Consider the following 21,160-nt stretch of genomic DNA (forward strand, 5'->3'; position numbering starts at 1 on the left):
AAACTGAAGCTCACACATGTCTGACTGAAAGATTCAGTTTTATTGTCCACATCTGTAACCTATTCACAAACTCTATGAGTGTGTGTGTGTGTGTGTGTGCGTGCGCGTGTGCGTGCGTGCGCGTAGGTAGAGGGTTACAAAGCAGGTCGGACAGAATAAGTGGAGGATGAGATGTTTATTTACACGAGCCGTAAAACACACACATACATACCGGTGTGCTCAGTGCATTCAGTTTCATCTACAGTACTTTATAATTACAGAGTACAAGACATCCAGGTAGGTAGCATTCTCGTTTGGCATCATTACATTTCAGTGCTGTCTGTCTCACTCACACACACGCACACACACACGCACACACACACACACGCACACACACACACACACACACACACACACATTAGCATGCTCATATAAATAAGCTTGAACAATTCGAACATTTATGGGAAATAAAAAAAATGAGCACACTCACAAAAATGCAATAGGAAAAAGCACTGGCACACACACACAGAAGCAAAATTCACACACAACACCCACAGGAAGCAGTAAGTCACTGTCGTAAACACTGAACATTTTGATGCTGAGCTCAGAACCAACAACAGACCGATGGAGGCAATAAACTGCAGTTCTCACAACACAATAGCAACATCAGCAGTGCACACATGCACACGCCTGGACTTCTATCCTTGTGAGGACCCTCATTGACATAATGCATTCCTCAGCCCCTTACCCTAACCTTAACCATCACAACTAAGTGCCTAATGTACACTTAATTCTAACCATGAAAACCAAGTCTGAACCCTCAAACAGCCCTTAGAAAGTCTGTTTGAAAGTGTGGACCGGCCAAAACGTCCTCACTCCTCAGGTCCTAAACTCAAATTGGTTCTCACAAAGATAGAAGTGCAAGCTCTCTCACACACACTTCCTACTTTCAAATAAAGGCTTACAGCCCTAAAAATTACCTGATGATCATACATTTTCTGGCATCTTTAAAATGAGATAGTTGAGAACTTGTGTTTTTTTTTTTTCTCACGTTACACACTTGAGAACCAGACTCAACTTTCAACTTAAACTGGACTCCTGCTGTTGCATAACCCAAATAACACCAGCAAGTTTTTCTATTTTCAGATTTATGACCGGAGGTCCTGCAAAAAACTCGGTAGTAGCTTCTTTTCTTGCCAGACACTTGAGCCCTGTTTAAATTGGATCCACTGTTAAGTGATGGTGTAATAGTTACAATTCCCCATGGCGTTGTGTAACTTCAACCAGTATGAATCCAACAACATTTAACTTGTACCAGCATGCAAAAAAAAAAAAGAAAAAAAAAAAGAAAGAAAGTGAAGAAAGCTCCCATCTTTTTCCAGGAATCTGATTTCAGCAAGCCGGTCAGAGCTGACATCACTGTAATGTAACGATGTGTTACGTTGGTGGGCGGCAGATCACATTACCCATGAGCTGTGTAGGCTAACTGCAAAATGACTAATGGAGTTTATTTTTAGATTTAGATGTTTATAGGTGGACCTGAAAGCGAACCTGCATTTTCTGGGTTTGCTTTAATTGGCTGGTGAACTTGTTTGAGCAGCATGAGGATATAATCCGGCAAATTAAGCAGAAGTCTTTAAAGATAAGATAAGATCAACTTTATCAATCCCCAGCTGGGGAAAATTTGGTATGAATGGTGGTCCTCTGGAAAGACACACTGAATAAAAATAACATTTCGAGATGTTCCCTTGTAAAACTAATGCAGTTCAAATGGCATTTTAGTCGTAAAGTTAATGGATAAAAATGAAGGGCCCTCTTTTCATAGTTTCCACATAACCTACAGGCAGCGTGACAGAACAAAGTATCTGGCAAGAGAAAGTAAAAAAAAATTAGAAAGTTGCTCAGAGTTCCATCCCAAGATGACTTGACTACTAGCTGAACTTATGGAACAAATTGAAAACAAAACCTGGTCTTCTTTAACCCTATAATGCCGTGGGTATCATATTTGATACATGCATTTGTGAAACGTTTTGCATTACCATGGGGTAAAAACTTTGCTCAAAACGATACAAACGAAAAGACATATTTGCAAATTTTTAATTTTTTTTTTAATTGTTAAAGGGCCAAATAAAGTCTTGATATTCAAAAAAATAGATTTTTCTGTCCATTATTTCTTGGGTCAGGCATTATAGGGTTAAAGGTTAATTTATATGAACAACATACAGGCTTGATTTAATTGATTTTACATTTTAGATTATATGCTGTATAATAATATTACATTTTATAAACGAGATTTTCAGGTTATTGAACGATTGTATCTCATTTTGAACAGCATTTTTTAAAAAATGATTACAGTTAAAGGGATCGTGTGACTTTTTTTCACACTTTTTGTATGCATGGGCCTCGTTTTGGCCACACTCACAAGGACACGTGCATGAAGACCGGCGACAAAATGCACATTACTGCCAGTTGGATGTGGGCATTCCCAGGAAGTAACCCTGAATGTAAACACCCCTTTGTTTGTTTACAAGAAAACGCCACAGGGCACCTTTAATTTCAGCTCCAGCATATATTCATTCAGGAAAGAAAGAGTAACCTCAACTTTTATCCTTGTAGAACAAAAATTAACATATCGACAACCTGATCAGTAAAAGCATTTTGACAAAATGATCTTGTGTTATTTTGGAATCAAAGGCAGCAGCTCGCTCTTTAAAAAGTACCATACTTGCTCCAGTCGTGTGCTATCATTCATTTCGTATTTCATAAACCTGATCATGCAAGAATATTTACTCTCTGTGACTTAATGATGTAAGAAGAATAAGTGCAGTTTCATATGAAGAACTTTTTGGAAAATATCTTTGCTTCATATTGTGCATGTAACTATAAATGAAGTATGAGCCCTGCAATCAACATAACCTTTGGTTTGTGTGTTTGTTTGCTCTCTCTCACACCCAGTCCTTGAAGTTCAGGGAAAGTCTGGACTATCTTGTCCACCAAAACGTCTTTCCAGGAGGAATGTGGTCAGAGTGCGAGGGGGAAGGTTACCAAAGCGGGCCAGAGCTTCAGGTCAGAGGTTAAGAGGCTCAAAGGTGATGAAATAACGCTCTCAAGATGATGACCCATAACAGCTGAACTGTTCATGCCCATATGTCTAGTATGAAATATTCAAGCTCTCATTCAAACTTGTATAAACATGTCTCATGTCTAGATTATATCTAGATATGCTTTAGACATGAATCACTTTGCTTTCCTGTCGCAAAAGTCCAATTTTCTGGTAAAAATACCCCACCAAGCTACCGTACTACACCATCATCCTAATTGATCTGAATGTGCTGTTTTTGTAGGCGTGCCATTAAGTTTGTCTTGGTTCCTATTCTTTTTACCTGATATGGACTCCATGCAGGATTTTTTTTGACTGTGCTCTGCGCAATTACATGTAAACGCCAATTTAATTTGCATCAAGGGGCTTTAAAAAAACCTGGAAGAATGTCTGGTCTGTCACATTTCTTTGCAGAAGCTTCTCCAACTCTTTGTGGAACACAATATAGACAAAAGCACCCGCAGTTTGTCTGTCCCAGACCATCACAGAACCTGAATGAATCTCTCTCTATTGCCAGCTCCCATCAGCAGCGTTTTTCATTTCATTGATTAATCGGCATAAAATAGAAGCAGCAAATGAGGCAAAATGTTGAGCTTTTACACTTAGAATATGGAGCTCTAGAGGAGCCGGTATGCATTCAACATGCATAAACTTAGCTCAAAGGCCAGACGTGGATGGAAATGTAAATGGCAAGAAGCAGCCACCAGCTGATGGAGCTGATAAACATATCAGTTAAACGGATGGGGTCGTTCTCTAATGGAAACACCCATAAAATGTCGTGGTCCACGAAACCTCTCCGCTTCACGTGATCGCTAAGTCAAACACACTATCCAATACTGTCCAATAAATAGAAATATCAAACAATCAAATACTGTTGTGGTCATACGCTTTCCTCAGTGTGAAAATGCTCAGTGTACTCCAGCGTCGGCCGAGACTGTTCTAGGTTCGGCGGAGTGTTCTCTTTGGCCAGCGATGATTTAAACACGGAGCCCCTGGAGATTGCCAGGGGGGCCCGGCAGGCCGAGGCCCAGAAAAAGTGCAGCACGCTGGGGGAGAGGAGGATGAAGACCCACGGGTCGATGATGGAGTTAACGGAGATGAAGCGGAGGGCAATCAGGTCCAGACGGTGGGACTCCTTGCGATCCCCTATGGAGTTTAGGTAGACCCGGATCTGAGAGAAGGACAGAGGGAGGAGAGAAGAGGCGGGGAGAGGGAAAAAAGAAATTGTGTGTTGAATTAGCTGCCACAGGATAATCCCTCCGCCAACACCATCCGTGACAGGCCCACATATCCCTGCTAACATCCTGGTTTAACACTAAACCCTCTAGAGCAGCAGAAACAGATGGAGACTGGGACCAGTTGGTGGGAGCAGCGGGTCAACCTGATATGGGAGATGAACAATAGAAACTGAAGCCACTAATCTGTTGAAATGTCAAGCTGATGCGTTTTGTGCATTTTTAACCTTAAAGTCAGCTGAATGCCAGCATTGCTGACTCATAGTTTGATGTGACAACATATCTGATCTCATTGTTGAGGACACACTGTTGTACAAATACATGAAAGAGAAGGTGGGACAGAAACCAGTGACCTTTCTTTGATTCTAATCATGCCAGTTCAGCAAGATGTTAATCCCCCCCCCACACAGGAAACTGTCCTCAGCTCTGAGTGTGGCACGCTGAGGGTACCTGTCAGTTACCAGCATCTCCAAAGACTGTTTACAGAGGTCGCTTGAGTGACTGTGCGCTTTAGGTCTTAGTCCAAATACGTGTTTGCTCACACTAACTAACAAAAAAAAAGTTGCCTTTGTAGTTTCAACAAAGAGCATGCTTCCCAGTTTTCTCATCTTCCATGCAGAGAGCGCTGTCACTGATCCCAGGACACACGGGATGTTTGCAGAGAGCGGAGCATCGCTCTCATTCAGAGAGGATATTTGAATTACTCTCAGCGTGATTTTGTTTGCCTTTCGGTCTGAGTGCCCAGGCAAACACAGGCAGCCTATAAATAATAGAGAACGTGTGTGTATTTTTCTGCTTTTAGGAGGCTGAGGGGCAGATGTTGAGTTCTATGGCCGAGCCAGACTGAGATTCCCATGCTGATATCCAGCTGAGTTGGATTACTAACTGCATTCAACAGATAATGTGAGAATCCTTGTTGCGTGGATCGCATTCATTATTGCTGTCATCTGTCACTATCTGCACAGTGGATTCATGCACTTTCACATAATATGACATAAAACAAGCTAATAATTTACAGCCTGGCGAAGTGGAGAACTCCAGGACTCTCTGGGATGAGGACGGTAGCCGTAATTCATGCTTAGTAAACTGAAAAGATTTGCTTCTCATCACACAGTCACATTTATATCACTACTTACTTTATATCAATCATGATGCTGTCTGTCTTATATTTACAGTATTGAAATTAATACAATAAATTAATCTTAAATTCTCAAATCTGTTATTTCAAGGTAGCTTAACTATACAAAATGCATGAATTCCATTAGCATCTGAAGCCAAGATACCTTACTAAGCTGGGCTAGCTACCTGCTCTATATTTAGCTCCAGAACTCATCCATGTGGGATAACGAACTTATCAATGTTTTGTCATAATTTATATTTTTTAATTGGCGAGTAAAGGCCAGCTAACACCGTCTTATCAGAGAGCTTGAACTTCACGTCGCTCTCTTACCCGGAGTGCAGTTGCCATGCTTTGCTATTACTCATTTATATAATTACCACATAATTGAACTGTTTTCACAGAAATTACAGGCTGCATTTCTGTGGCTTGTTATTATTTATACGGTACAACAGATGTCAGGAAGTCCGACTCTGCTCTGAACTTCATTTTGACCTAATGTGGTTTCTGGGTTTTGCCTTCGCAGGGCACCATAGTAGAACGTAACAATATGTTTTTAATCTTTGAAATGAATGCCTGTCTTGCGAAATGAGAAATATACGCAACCTTCAGCCAACTTCCAAACAAATAAAACAGGAAAGATGGAAATCTACATTCCAGCTCGGTATATTACGCACACACACTGCAGTGACGTGTGTTCCTCTGCAACTCCATCGCCGCTCTATTACAAAGTCTTTGACCTTTTATTAGGGAAAGTGCTTTTGAATGCGGCTGTTTTTATTAGCACCGGCGAGGCCAAGAACGAGCAGCTGAGTTCACTTATTAGTTCCTCATCTGTGGTTGAAATATGTCAGTGAAATCAGCTACTGCTGCGATTGGCTGGACTGAAAAGCAGTAAACTCGCCGGGCTGACGGCCACAAGGTTGGGAACCAGCACATGAATACAATCCATGGAAGCTATGAGTTGTTCACAGCTTTAGGAATTCCTGCTGCCGGTCTCTCTGGAGGTCAGAGAGGAACAATATCCAGTTAAATCTGATGGGAGCGCTGGTCGTAAAACAGGTCGTAAGGCCAGTCTATTGACACAGCACCACTTCTCTTTTTTCATTTTCTACTCTCTCTCACTCTCTATCCTCATCCGTCCACCCAGACCTTTTCTCAGGTTGTTTCATCTCCATCTATCTCCTCATGCCCCCCCCCCCCCCCCCCCCTCCATTAGAAGGTTTTCTTTCCAAACCGACTCCAGTAAAAGCACCCAGTTTCCAAAGATTGCGCTGGTTGCCCAGCATCGTCACGCCAGCCTCATTAGGCCAATTTCCTGTTGCTCGGTCACGCAGCCGAGTGGCTGAGTTGTTGCCATGAAGATTAATTGGGTATTTTTGAGCAACTGCCTTCCCAGCAATCTACACAGCTGCAAATGAGCTTGAGGGCACATCAGCAGCTGTAAGTTGACAGATGAGCTCTCTTAAATACTGAAGTTTCCAGATTTTCTCAACAACTGCAGGGGAATGCTGATTGTTGCGCATCTCATTTAGGAAAAGTTGGTTCAAACTTTAAAAATGATGTAAACGCTCTGAGAAATCAAACAGCTTTGGAATGAAAGATGAATGAGGTGTGGAGAGTTTTTTTTTTTCTTAAAGAGTAGAACAACTCCTTCCTAATCCCACTGCCGTTTTAAACAAAACCACATGAGATCATTACTGTGATTAGTGACAGGCCTCGCCATGTGTGCGAGACAAAACCAGAGTAGGCGAAGGCTTGTGTGTGCGTGTGGAGGCAGATTTTGTGTGTGTGTGTGTGTGTGTGTGTTTGTCCAGGCTCAGCCGTGAAATCCAACTCACACTGCGAGCCCATTTTCTGCCCCTTTCTCAGCACCAACAGGAAGCGCAATAAAAGTGTTGATGTGAAGTGTCTGCCCGGGGTTGATGCTCAAAGGACGAAACGCCGTCCTCTGCTCCAGTTTCATTTTCTAGACTTAAAACTGTGCTGTGAAAATACTCGAGTCAGAGTCTGCTTCTGGCTTTTTTCCTTTATTTGGTCCTCAATATGAGAAACAATTCAAAATATCTCATTTCAAACATGCATGCTGGTCTGTTCCCACGCGCCTTTAAAAGCTGTAAAAGCATCCTGTTTGCAAATCCCCCCCAAAGCAACGTGTTTGGAGCTAACAGCTGCACCATCCACACCTCGTAATGTGATCATTTCAGTCTTTCTTACACCTACACCAGTAGATCAGCCTCTCCATCGAGGAGCCGCTGTTTCTGTACCTGAAAGGCTGTTGTCTGGGCCTTTTCAATTTTTAATGCCACCACAGAAAACTGGGAGCACATCACACACACAAAAACATAATCGACACACAGTTTCATACTGGCAGAAAAAGGTAATGTGATCTGTGTGTGTGTGTGTGTGTGTGTGTCTGTGTGTGTGTGTGAGAAAGAGAGAGAGAGAGAGATGTCCTGACCTCAGACTGTGGTATCACATTATTGGCTGGACATCCACGAGTGTTTATATACGGCTCCTGATAAATTATGCATTTGTCCTATTGTTTAGCCTTTGAATATGTAGCCTTGGGAAGCTTGTGACCAAAAGCTGATACAGAAGACCTTTAAAATCTGAATACAAGAGTAATATACAAGTCAATCGTGCCACTCTTCATCTCAGACTGAAGTATGCATAAGCAGTTCACTCCCTGGTAAATTTGATCAGTTGTAGCTGGTTAGCTTATTAGCTAAAGCTAATGTTAATTCTGTGAGTTGGTCGAAAGTTGCGTCTCCAGCCGACTTTTTAATGTTTGATACGTCAAGTGGAACCCAACAAAATAACGTAGTTCGTGAATGAAAAAATGTAAAAATAGTTGAGATCAGTAGATATTTTTCATAAAGAAAGGAAATAAAACTTGAGTGTGGATGTTCCTTTAAAATAAGAGGCGTGATCCCCCTCAGCATAGGCACTTAGCGTGTGCTTTGAATGAAATATGGTAAAAGCCTTCCTACGTCTTCCTGCAGGGCAACCAATGGAAATGCCTGCCGACACGTTAATGTGGCCATTCTGCAGAAATATGGCGAGACGACAGAAGAGGAGAGACGACTGTGACAGCCACAGGTAAGTGATTCACGGGTATGTGTGACACAGGCTTCCCATTAAAAGAGGAATTTATGGGATATGGCTGACGTTAATGCTAACTTCCTCCTGCAGTGGGGAAAGGCCTGGTGACTGTTACTGGATATCAGATGAAGAGAAAGTATGACTGGCTAATGGGCGGACACGACAGAAGCAGCCTCATGAATTAAAGGATCAGTGCGCTGGCTTGTAATCAGGGTGTAGAAACACAAAGACCAAGCCAGCCGAAGTTGAAATCAAGAGAGATTGAACGAAAAGAAGCAAAGCAAAAGGGGGCTGTGAAGTTATGCTGGAGCAACATGAAATTTCAACTCTCCCTTGACAAGACATCGCCAAATGTTCATACACATGTGTGTCAAAATGTTTGGAGCATCAATATTAGTTCATAATCCTGATAATTTTGTCAGTTTTTGAGTACGGAAATATAAACTGTAATAATATCTGCATATTTTTCATTTCTTAAAAGCGGATCGAACCATTTTTGGACATATTTGTGGTAACAGCATGTGAAGCTTCAAGCGTCCGAGTGGGTGTTTCCCATGGCAACGGTCAGGTGACAATTAAGAACTTGGTGTTGCCAGGAGACACGCTGTATAACGAGGTGTCTTCCCATTGTGTTGGATGCTCCTGCACAAAAATGAATACCGGGGAGGACATGTCATGTTATTAAGTTTGTATTAAACTCAAAAGGTGGATGCTGGCAAGCTAGGCTAACTAGCTCCTACTCAGAATCCTTCTCTCCTGCTGCCTCCTCTCTGTCTGTCCTTGTTTCACCTCCTTCACAGAGTCATCTATTTTATTCAGCCTCCTAATGAAGCAGTGAAGACAGCCAGCGTGGAAAGCTGATACCAGCGTCCTTTACCTGCCAACAGCAGTCGACACCGGGTACATTATCACATGGAGGAATCTGCGATACAGGCCGTGCCCACTTTGTGTAGAGTTTTAAAAAGACTTGTGTCAAAACGTTCCGTAAATTGATGACTTGATTTACCTCGCCGACTGTGTCGAAGCCGATTCTCTAAAAGGCCTAATTAGAGAATGCTGCTCGTGCAATCGCCTCTGTCTTCATGTGGTCTGTGTTTGTGATGTTGTCAACGCTATTAAAGGAAATTGTAATGCAGAATTTGGCGGCCGCTGCAGAGACGACAACTCTGCCTGTCAGGCCACAGCTGAGACACAGCGGTGCACAACATGGCACTCTGGCCCATTACTGCAACAACATCACATACTGCTGGGAAACTTATTGATTTACCATTTCAAATCCAAAGTGACACTTTCAGAACTGAGGTGGTTACACACAGGCTGGCCGGGCGCCTTGCTGAGACAGCATAATGGCTGATCATTGGCTAGTGAGCCATTTGTGGGTTGAATTTGCTCTTTGCGCTCTCCAAAATCAACTTCCTCACTCACATTTTAGCCAATCGAATTAGACGCATGTCAAAGTTCACTGAAGTTACAGCGCCAAAGCCTTGTGCCAGCACTGCCATCAGCTAATCAGAATCCTGTTTCAGATTTATCTCTAGTACCATTGGCTCACGGTCAGCGTACGGTGACCTACAGCAAGGTTGTTTGCAACCAGGACAGCTCAGAAAGTTGCTGTTCCTGACTGCTGCTGGCGTCCATCCTCACTTCATACGTCCCCTGTGTGTGATTCGTTCGCGTTGCAGGCGCAGCGAGTCTGAGGCTGTTCTGCTGCGGCGGGTCGATCTCATTAACATGTTATTGCAGCCCATCATTTGAGCCTGTGACAGGCACGGTTAATGATTATTAGGTCCATCCCACAATCAGTCACAGATGGTTTTTTGTTGTTGTTGCTGCTGCATTTGAGACCAAATTCGTAATTACAGTCTCTCAGACAGACGCCCTTATTTTCTCATTCCGGCCTCTGTTCAGATTGCTTCCCAATGAAATAACTCATTAAATCCTTAACGGACATTTACAATTATCCTGCTTTCTTTATGTACAGTCAGCTGTTTGTATGGTGGAGCTTCTCTTTAAATATCAGCTCTGTCTGATTGTGATTTTGCGTACTCTTATCTTTCACCATAGATGAATTAATGGTATAACCAGCACACTGACGAGGGCAAACTATTCGCTGAAATCACCTTCAAGTCTTGGAAACATCACATTTTATTTTAATTACATTTTTCACAATTAACTGAGACAATGATTGCCAGCTTAATTAACTAATAATTAAAATAACCATCACCTGCAGCCCTAATTGAGACCCTGTGACCTTGTTTGCACATGTAATTTTAATGCACTCCATACTTTTAGACTGAGTTCTAAACAAAGCACTTTAGTTTTCTTTAAACCCAATGAAGTCAGATCAGTTTTATTTATATAGCACCAAATCAAGGCACTTACTGGAAAGAGCAGGTTAAGAAAAAGTTGAAATAATATAAATATTATCACTTAAAAATAATTTGTCAGTTCCAAAAATGTTAAAAAGTCCCATGATCTGAGGACTTTAGCAAGACACCTACATCTGCACTGACCCGATATCTATATTTAATACCTGTGGCATTGAAATAAGCAGCTGGGTCAGACGTGCTGTGAATGGCACTGATAGAGGGCTTCCTGTCTACAGCTTGGCATCAGAACAGCCCATAGTCTATTGTATTATTTCTGAATAGCAGCATGTCCCCAAAATGCCACAAGTGCGCACACACATGCACACACACACACACACACACACTGATATATCAGATTACATAACAAGTAGTATGTATTGAATCTACTCTGGGTGACATTTAGCAGCATTTTATCTTTCAACTGCAACCAGCTTACATTAGGAAATTAGATATAAAAGGAAATATATTGTATTACAGGAAATAGATATATCCTAAAAGGAAGTGTTCCCATCAAAATTGTCTTTCAATGAGACTTGTAACAAGATCCCACTAAAAAACTTGCATATCTTTGTGTCTCTAATGATTTATGTGCCTTTCTTCTTAATGCTGATTGTGCCTTAATCACTCTCCATGCAGAAATCGGCCCAATATCAATAAAACCTAATGCAAACACAAACTATTTCCTGTGCAAGAGCTTCAACCGAAACAAACCCTCTTTGTTTGGCTTGCGAAGCCAAGCAATAAATGAAAGTCATATCCATGCTGCGCTGTCATCAGTCGTTTGTAGAATTGTGATTAATTAAGCTCATCGGATCTTATCTTCAGCGCTGTTTCCTGGTCTTAATGGCTGCATTACAGTTTTAGCTACAGCACCAATAGTCATACCCGCAATATTGTCACATTACACCAACTAACTCATTGATTTTGTGAGGAAAGCCCTTCCTCAGAGCCTTGTTGTCCTTCAGTATTGTTTACATGCTCATATCAAGTCTGATCTAACACTTCTATTTATGTAAATGCTGATTATAGATACAGTATTTGCAGGCTGCTGCTCACTCACAGCATCATGGACCTTTAGAACCAGCAAACTGAACATATGTGGATTCACACAGAACGGGCAAAGCATGCATGTGAGTAATCAAATGTCATCTTACCACCAGGGGCAGTGTGCAGATGATGAAGATGATGGTCATGAACACCAGCAGGATGAGATGCTCCACCTCCTCAGCCATGGACATCGCCCTGCGCTCGCTTTTGGATCTCGTGGACGCCATCACCGAGCCGCCGTTCCTCCTCCGACGTTGGTACATCTTGAACAGCTGGTACACCACGAAACCGTTGCACGCCACGATAGCCAGCACCAGCACTAGCATAACGGTGGCGTACAGGTTGGCGTAGACCCGGTCCTCCTTTCCCACTGGGTTCATGTCAATGAAGCACCATGTGCCGGGGCAGTATTGTACATACTTACCAAATCCGGCAATCTCCGGCAGGAGACAGAACAACGTACATAACAGAAACACCACCGGGATTGTGATGTAGGCACATTTCTTGGTGACGTGCTGGCTGTACAGGTAGGGGTAACCAATGGCGAAGCATCTCTCTAGCGCCATAGTGAAGAGAAGCGACATGGTGGCCAGGCTGAAGAAGGTCATGCTGACACCAAAGTATTTACACACGCTGTGAGTTTCAGGCGACATGCCCACCAGGGTGGTGTTGCGCGAATACGACAGCTGCACCAACGGACTGACCAGGCAGGTGCCCGCCAGGTCCGTGACCACCAGCGACGTGATGAGGATGTGAAACAGTGAACGCCGCCGCGTGTTCCCGGTCCTCGTGTCCCTGCATCGCCGGATTTCCAGGATCACCAGGGCGGCCACGTTGCCGAAGATGCCTGCGGCGAACATGATGGCGCTGATCAGCGGGCTCTTGGTGGAGTCGATGTGGTCCTTACTGTGGCACGGGTCGTCGTCTAGATCCATGGCGGCTGAGAACTGGCTGGGCTGAATGAGGGAATGTGTCTGCTTCCGAAAACAAGCGTCACAAGTGTGTCCTTAAAAAGTTGTCCCCAGCCATCCTGGTAAAACAGAAAGGAAGAAAGAGCGTATGTGAGACGGAGAGCTGCAACGGTTAGTCGATGCATGGATTAGTCGATCGACGGACAATGAATCTGCAACTACTTTGCATCATCTAAAGTAGTAGCAGTCGATCAAAGGGTCAAACAAAGACATGCAATTTGATTTCATGAGTTTCAGAAAGTTAAAACAAAAATTTTAATGAGAAAACAATCCTCAGATTCATTAATAATGAGAATAATTTTCATCGCAGTTGCAGCACCGGTGAGATGAGCAGAGTTTTAGAAGAGAAACAAGCACCACAGCGCTGATACCACTGGTGACATGGATGATCTCTGAATTTACACGCGACGTCTCGGCTGCCAGAGAATTAGATCCTGACCAAACTTTGGGGAGGGCTACAAATGAGTGCTGTGTTCCAGCATTTTCAGAATTACACTAAAGCCGACCACAACATTTGTTTACTTACTCGTTTGCCCGCAGAGATCCTGCATCATTTGTTTACGGGTCTCCTTTACTTTCAGACTCTTGTTTTGACTCACTGTCAAAAATGTTGACTCAACTCACCGCTTTAATTTGATGCTTTGCGAGCCCTTGTCTAACCGAGCCGATCCCATGCGTACACAGAAAAGCGAGAGCACCTTCTTCCTCTCTCGTATGCTGAGAAAATCCCTGCTCCAGTGTGAGCTCTGGAGTTGTGAAACCCAAATTTGTTCCCTTTCTGTCTGGCCAGTGAGCAGACATCAGCTGACAGGCTGAAGGTTCAAGTCTTATGCCCAGATTCTCTCTCGGGTGTGTGACTGTTCTGCAACTAGTAAATATAGGCCTGCATAATATTACACATCTGTTCCATTTGTATGACTTGCATGTGTTTGTGTTTGTGTGTCTTGGCTTTCACTGGGTGTGCTATAACTGACTCACCTACTTGCTCTGTCTAATGCACGACGTGTCCACTCTGGTGATGCCTGCTGGAGTTTAGGGCTACAAATGTCACCAAAGCAGTCCAAAAAAAAAAAAAAAAAAGTGCGCCGTCTGCGTCAAAACGCACAGTCCAGCCCTGACAGATGCGTCCAGGTGTTGGGTCCTTGGATGGCTGGCTGTGCTTCGGTGGAGTTTAACGCAGATTCTGCGCCACTTGTGATATAAGCTGGATAAAACTGTAAAACCAGACGCGTAAGAAAATCGGAGTTATTGACATGCCCTTCTTCCGTTTGGAGAAATGCCAGATTACTTTAAAACAGGCAAATCAAGCGTTCCTTGCTTGTGGTGACAGAATACGGGTTAGAACGGAACTAAAGTCCACAAAGACACGAGTCTGGTCTGCAGATGAATTAGATTATATTAATTGAGTGTGAAAAGAGTTAGTACAAGGGTGTCCAGCGCACACAGCGTGCTGGCAGTGAGGCAACCGGCGCGTAACTCGTTGAAGTTGGAGTTTATTTGTGAAAACGTGCTGCTGGATGTGTTAAATGTGTGCCGAATGGAAGGTCGACTACAGACATGCAAAGTTATTTCAGTCAAGTTCAGACAGCATGACCGTTTTTTAGTCAGCAAGGAAAATTTACACTTCTGTAAATGGAGTTTTGCTCTCAGGTCGCTCCGAATGAGAAAGCAGCGCGAGGCAACAGCTGTCACATCCGCGTGGACCTCACCGCGAGGAAAAGCATCCAAATAATTAAGTTCTCACCTTTTGAACAACTTGCTCCTCGTAGTGTAGACAGTTATTTCCGTGTTTTACAGTCCCGACTGAGAGAAATGTATTCCAACGTATTCACTCCTAACGCTGCTCGTGTTTAAAGGTGAGGTGTGGCGAGGGCGACGCGCGCGGCACTGTGATGAGGCAGGCATGAATGGACCCGGGGTACAGGGAGCGATGCGGTGACGTCACGCGGAGTAGGTACACCCCCGGCGGGTTTCAGGCTGGAGGAGGCGAAAAACTACCAGAAAATGCCATTAACCTCAGTGTGCATCTGAAAAATACATGGAATGATACAGCACTCATTTAACATTAATACTAATAATAATATAGTACTCATTTAATACTGATTTCTTTTCATTTCCAAACCATTTTAAAGTGAGAAAAACTCTCTTAAACTCACAATTCCCAATTTTCCCCAGCTGGGGATTAATAAAGTCTTATCTTTTTTTATTGACTTAATTAATTTGCTTTTAAAGAAAGGGTTTGCACACATTCCTGGAAACATGCACAGTCACACAACAGTTGTTTTAATCCATTTTTCAATTAGTTGATTAATCATTTAGTCTGTAGAAATAAACAAAATAGTCCAAAATCCTAAATTATTGTGTTTCAACTTATATAAAACAGACCTAAAGCAGCATATTTTCTCACAGTATTTCTCAATTAATAAATAAATACCGAATAATTGATCATCCAAATTGTTAATAATCCATTTTCTGTTCAACGCCGACTCAATTAATTGACTGATTGTGTCAGCATCAATGGAATTATTTTGCACAGTAGTCCAGACAAACAAGAGTGATTCATGATTTGCAGAGACGACCGAGGCTACTGTTGTGTGTTTTGTGTGTTTTGGATAATGGCAGAATCGAGCCGCTCACCTCGGCTTGAATTATGCAGCACACGCAAAGTGTCGACTGAGTGAGACAATTTGTTTAGCATAAAAGAATCAGCAAACAACAGGGAAAAGGTCTGCCAGGCGTACATGGCACTGTGCAGATGTCCTGACCTGCAAATAATATGGCGGCAGCAATGAGGAGGAAAAAAAGGCATCGTGTAAAGCTCTGTGTCAAAGTGTGGGTGCACACATGTGTTTGAGCACGTCCTCTTTTCTTCCCCCTTGAATGTAAATTCAAAGTATCCAGCATGAAAGATGTGTGTTTTTTCCTGTGTGTCTTTCAGTGTGGAGATTGCCTGTCGTTCTCCTGGGCGTCCTCCCACCATCACATGGATTTGAGGCCCTTAATTTCCCATCTGGATGTCTTCTGCCATAACCCCGTTCCCTCATGACCCTAAGAAGGCGAATGAGACGGCCAGTGTGACAATTTCACATTTTATCGTTTTGCTTTTCAGGGTTGTGTCATGCCTTTGGTGATTTTGCGCAGCCAGGATGACATCAGTCATAAAGGCTTCTGTCCATTTTCAGCAAAACAGCCTTTAAAAACTCACTTAATGCGTTAGAACATGGCCATATTACCATTATGCCATCCTCTCTCACTCCGGCCCTCTCCTTTGGCCTACACCTGCCTCTCTTTCTGCACCTTCTGTGCCTTTTCCAGAATGATCTCAGTCACTTCAGTATGTGCCTGAGCCGATGAGGTGTTGAAGTTATGGCGTAAGCCACGTAAACGTTTTACAACCTGACTCGCCAAGACCTGAAGGTTATTTCTACTTTTGACAGCACTCGTCAGACACAGGGATCCTACGCTCTTCTCCTTTCTACTTCTCTGCCACTTTTTATCTTTGTCTTTGTGTTGCGTCTCTTTCTCTCTGTTTATGTAGCTCAGTCAGTTGATTTATTTCTCTCTCTCAGTCTCCTTTTGTCCTTGCTCTATTTTTATTTGCTCTTGCAGCGGAGGCCTCTTTTACCTTGTCCCCTGCCCTCACTGACACCAAAAATTCCTTTCCTTTCCTTTCCTTTCCTTTCCTTTCCTTCCTTTGCTTTGCTCTGCTGGTAAACAGCCTTTGTTTAGGGCTTGGCACGAGTTAAAGTGCTGACACGTGCTGTATATATTGTCAGTCTGTCTCTCTCTCACACACACAAAAAATACAGTGTGCCACTGCGAGGCCTCATTTCTCAGGTCACCCATTCATGTCAACACAATACGTTGATGCGTGCACATACAGCCTGCTAATGGTCCGCGTCTGAATCATTGATGAGTTCATTGATTTTGTTGAATATCTGATGCTGGTCAGTCAGTCAGCAGCCTGTAATTACACTCTGCGATACTGGAAAACATCAGCAGGGAAGGAGACATGATCTCATTCGATCGTAATGATTTAACTAATTTGTTTATGTGCGCTCCTTGTTTGAGAGCACATGTGACATGAGGGTGTTTGTGTATGTTTGTGTATATTTTGATCATTTAATACATGGTAAACTGCTGCTGTAAGAATATTTTGTCACATATACAAAGTTCAGCATGGCTAATAGTTGTCACACACCAAATAAGTGAATGAAAATGGACTTTGTTGTCATGCTGTGAGTTTAATCATCTCAGCCTTGCCTCTGCCTCCCCCTACAGGTTCCTCTGGGTAAGTACAAGTATCGTCTGCGGTTGAACAGCATCACTAGAAGGCATTTTCTATGACTATGCCCTTTTTGTAATTTTCTCGCTGTTTGTGGTAGACAATAGTAAGCTTATAACTACTTTAACACGAGCCGATATGTACAGTGGAAAGTATTCAGCCAATTGTTGCACACATTTATCGTGCATGTATATTCTATAAACATTAACATTTGAAAACAAGGCAAAAAACTATGATTTTTTATTCGATTTTTTGTAAATTTATCAAAAACCTAAAACTGCATTTATACTTTATATGGACTCTTTGCAATGGCAGTGCAGTTGGTATCCTGTTTGTTTTGGTTGTCTTTTAACTATCTCTAGAACTTGATTGATTTGTGCCAAATTCAGATCATTGAACTTCGATCAAGAAAGGCACACACCTGTAAGTATCAGGTCTGCAGTCAGCAATCGATCGGGGCAACGTCCACAGCAGTGTGGAGGGCGCCATTCACCGATTCTCTGGTCTGACGAGAGAATAATTGCAACTCCAAGCGCCACATCTGGTGAAATCCAGGCACTGCTCATCACCTGGAGTCCAGCCAAAGCTGGACCTGAACCCCAGAGAACATCTGTGGAAAGACGGAAGACAGACGTTCACCAGCTAATGTGAGGATGAAGGAAGCTGGCCGACATGGGGCAAGAGCAGATGTTGTAGTTGCTGTTGCTGCTTTGTCATAATGTGTCACAATGTAAAAGTTTAAATGAACACCATGAAGTGAAGTGTAACACACAACTTTATGTTCTCTGCTGGACTGACGCCATGTGTTTGACTGACCAGTCATCCACATTCCACAAAATTGTGTGATGATGATGATGATGATGATGATGAACTTGTCCTCTCTTTACACTGCCAGAGCATTTCTGTGCTGGACCCCGGCCCATCCTTGGACCTCTCTTTCCCCTCTGGCTGTTGCTGCCTCATACCAGATGTTTGGATCTGGATCCTGGTCCTCCCGGAGACTCAGCCTCACCTCTTATCTCCCTGCGTTCGAATTGTGTGCTTCAGTTTTGCCTCTTTTCTGCAGTCTGTCCTCTCTCCGGGTCTCTGTGGTGAGGAGGTCATGTGGTTCAGGTCTGGAAGTTGCTCCACGTCCTCCCAGATCATATTCTTCATTTATGCTGGCAGTCTATCTAATATTGTCATTCTGACTTTTCATATTCTAGTTATATTATCGTCTATCTCATGACATCTTATTCCTGAGGTTTATTCCTTTTTTTCCCAGTTAAAGAGGTTTTATGGGGAATTTTTCCTTATCAAATCCAGGGTCTAAGGACAGAGTGTGCTGTATACTGTACAGATTGTACAGACCTTTGGGCCTAATTGGTCAGTTGTAATTTTGGGCAGTAAAAATAAAATTAACTTGACTTCATTCTCTGTCCAGCCATCCAAAACCCAAAGATATTAAATTTGTAATCATAAAACAGGGCGACGTGCTAAATCCACACATTTAAGAGGCTGAGAGAATGATCATTGTATAAGATAATTCTTGAAAAAGTTAATCAATCAATCGTTTCAGGGTTAGTGTAAAACCACTACAGCGGAGTAACCCTAAGCTGCAATGTGCTCTTGCAGACACCAGGTGGCACACAAGGTTCAGAGTTCTAATGTTGCGTCTGTTGCCTTTTAATGAGTGAAAAAGTTAGTAAAATAAAAGAAATAAAAATAAAAAGAGAATAATTATGTGATATATGATTGATGACTGATTAAGGTACATTCAAAAGATAAAAAAATGAACAAAATAAAAGGTGACGGTAATGAAAATGCCTTTAGTCTGCTTGAACGGAAACATTTAACCGCGGATATTTTTTATTTAAATCTGGATTTTAAGGGATTCTAAAATAATACGTAATGTGTTTTAAGAAATATGTGTGTCCGTATGCGTTTCCATTGACACTGATATCCTGTTTAAATGTCCTTCAGTGAATTTAAACCGGTTTTGTGTGTGTGTGTGCGCGCGCGCGTGTGTGTGCGCGTGTGTGTGTGCGTAAAAAATTACACAATGTCTCTTTTCATTGTTGTTAAACAGATAAAGTTACATCCGGATTAAAAACGCTCTATTTGTCTTTTCTCTAACTCGAGCCAGATGTTACCTCCAGCACTGTCACTCACGCCGCCGCTGGCCAATGAGAGCGGGCCTAAACTCCTCCCTTCCCTCCCCGCGGAGCGTCGGCGGCTCGGCGGAGAAGAGGAGGAGAGGAGAGGAGGACAGCTCTCCTTCTTTCTGCCTCTCACGCTCAGTCCATCTGTACCTCTCTCCCGCTGCTCCCTCTCGTAGCGCGGCTCAATCACCCCCCCACCCCCCCAGCTCTACAATGGAGAGAGGGGAAATGCTGGCCGTGTGTCTGCTCTGCTGGAGCTGCAGTGTGTGTGTGGTTGCAGCCATCCAGAGGGCTGATATGTTTCCTTATGGCACTCTGAGTGGAGATTTTATTTTGGCGGAGGGCGACGATGAGACCTCCAGAGTGCTGTCCCTGCCCAGACCCTTATATTTCTACGACTCCCTCTTCTCCCAGCTATACGTAAGTACAGCTCCACTGCTACTCATTTGCATGCTCGGTCTTGCGTGTGGGACGCGTGAAATTGTCCTCTGGAGTTAACAGTTTGCAGATGATCTTGCAGCTGCTGGATGTGCTCCGGCGGCTGCGTCTCACGGTGCCAAACGGAGGGAGCCGTTAACCAGCACTCCACTTTACACATCTTCACCCCAAATGCAGCCTGTATATGGGTAGTAGAAATACCACACTGTAGAAGTACTCCATTACAAGCAAAAGTAACACAGCATTCAAAATATTACTTCTAATTATTGAATTAATGGTGACAAAATGTGCTTAAATTAGCCAGAATGGCCCCTGCTGCTGTTCCATTGCTGTGTAACTGGGCAGTGGTGGACATTAAGTTTGTATTCAAATACAGTTTTGAGGTACTTGAGTATTTGTATTTCATGCTGCTGTATGTTTCTACTCCACTACATTTACCCAGCAGTTTATAAAGTGATGTACACATGAATGCATCCATAGTTATAATCTGACCCAACATATATAGCATATATGATTCTGAAAAGGGCCTTCACTGCATAATAATGAGTACTTTTACAATTGATACTTTAAGTATATGTTGTGTAATAGAGTATTTTGCTGCTGCTCAGTTAAAGATCTGGGTGCCTCCCTGGCCACTCTAATTAGATCTCCGTTAATGATGCATTAGGGTTTATTGTGTTTAAATGTTGTGGTCAGTGGTGAAATAAGTATTTTCAGAATTAACTTCAGTAAAAGTTGCAGTACCACAATGTAGCAGTACTCCATTACAAGTGAATCTCCTGTATTCAAGACCTTCATTAAGTAGATATACAGAAGTGTCATCGGCAAAATGTACCCCAAGTTGGAAAAGTAGCTCATTAAGCAGACGAACAGCCTGTGTCAGTGGTGTATTGTGCTATATTGTATTAATGTTTCTAAAGCATTAACATGATAGCAGGATTTATGTGTTGTAGCTGAAGTACAAGTACTTCAAATCTGTACCTAACTGCAGTACTCGAGTAAATGCCCTCTGCTCCATTCCACCACTGATGAAATCCATTCAAAATGCAGATATAAAGCTAACGTTTCGCTTTGCATGACGCTCGCGCACATCATCAGAATGTGTTTCCAAGAATTAGTCAGGGACCAGACCTAGGGATCCTTGAAGGGGCCCCAGAGGTCCTTGAGGAGGTTCCAGTGGTTTATGAGTGGAATCTTGGGGTTCATTATGTGATGATAGGGGTCCGCGAGGGGGTTCCAGCAGTGCCCAAGGAGGTTCCAGTGGTTAATAAGGGGGTATGGGTTCATTAGTAGGTTCTGTGGGTTCATGATGGTTGTCCAGATATTTCTTAGAGGATTTAAGGTTTTCATGATGGGGTTTTGAGGGGTTCTGG

At 42.9% G+C, this 21,160-nt stretch overlaps 2 protein-coding genes across 5 annotated transcripts in view; one reads left to right on the plus strand and one right to left on the minus strand.

Annotated features, from left to right (window-relative positions):
* Window positions 1-953: 953 nt before the first annotated feature.
* On the minus strand, window positions 954-14,805 carry ptger2a (prostaglandin E receptor 2a (subtype EP2)). 4 transcript variants are annotated; one of them, XM_041966157.1, is made up of 3 exons: window positions 14,668-14,805; window positions 12,060-12,982; window positions 954-4,250 (listed from the first exon to the last, which is right to left on the minus strand). In XM_041966157.1, the coding sequence occupies exons 2-3, from the start codon at window positions 12,885-12,887 to the stop codon at window positions 3,960-3,962; spliced, it is 1,119 nt and encodes a 372-aa protein (XP_041822091.1). In that variant the 5' UTR covers window positions 12,888-12,982; window positions 14,668-14,805; the 3' UTR covers window positions 954-3,959. The 4 variants fall into 4 exon arrangements, with proteins under 4 accessions (XP_041822091.1, XP_041822092.1, XP_041822093.1 ...); XM_041966158.1 differs by lacking the exon at window positions 14,668-14,805 and adding an exon at window positions 13,902-13,969; XM_041966159.1 differs by lacking the exon at window positions 14,668-14,805 and adding an exon at window positions 13,906-13,934.
* Window positions 14,806-17,880: 3,075 nt separating this feature from the next.
* The window catches only part of nid2a (nidogen 2a (osteonidogen)), a 38,921-nt gene continuing 35,641 nt past the window's right edge, over window positions 17,881-21,160 (plus strand). The window contains exons 1-2 of the mRNA XM_041965803.1: window positions 17,881-17,885; window positions 19,526-19,769. Coding sequence (XP_041821737.1) covers window positions 17,881-17,885; window positions 19,526-19,769 — 249 coding nt within the window. The remainder of the gene's footprint in view (window positions 17,886-19,525; window positions 19,770-21,160) is intronic.

Source organism: Chelmon rostratus, chromosome 24 (genome assembly GCF_017976325.1).
Source record: "Chelmon rostratus isolate fCheRos1 chromosome 24, fCheRos1.pri, whole genome shotgun sequence".
NCBI lineage: Eukaryota > Metazoa > Chordata > Actinopteri > Chaetodontiformes > Chaetodontidae > Chelmon > Chelmon rostratus.

Coding starts and splice junctions, on each gene's coding strand:
- ptger2a (XM_041966157.1), bottom strand. CDS start 12,887: ATGGATCTAGACGACGACCCGTGCCACAGTAAGGACCACATCGACTCC. Junction 4,251..12,059: donor TCTGCACACTGCCCCTGGTG/GTAAGATGACAT, acceptor TCCTTCTCTCAG/ATCCGGGTCTACCTAAACTC.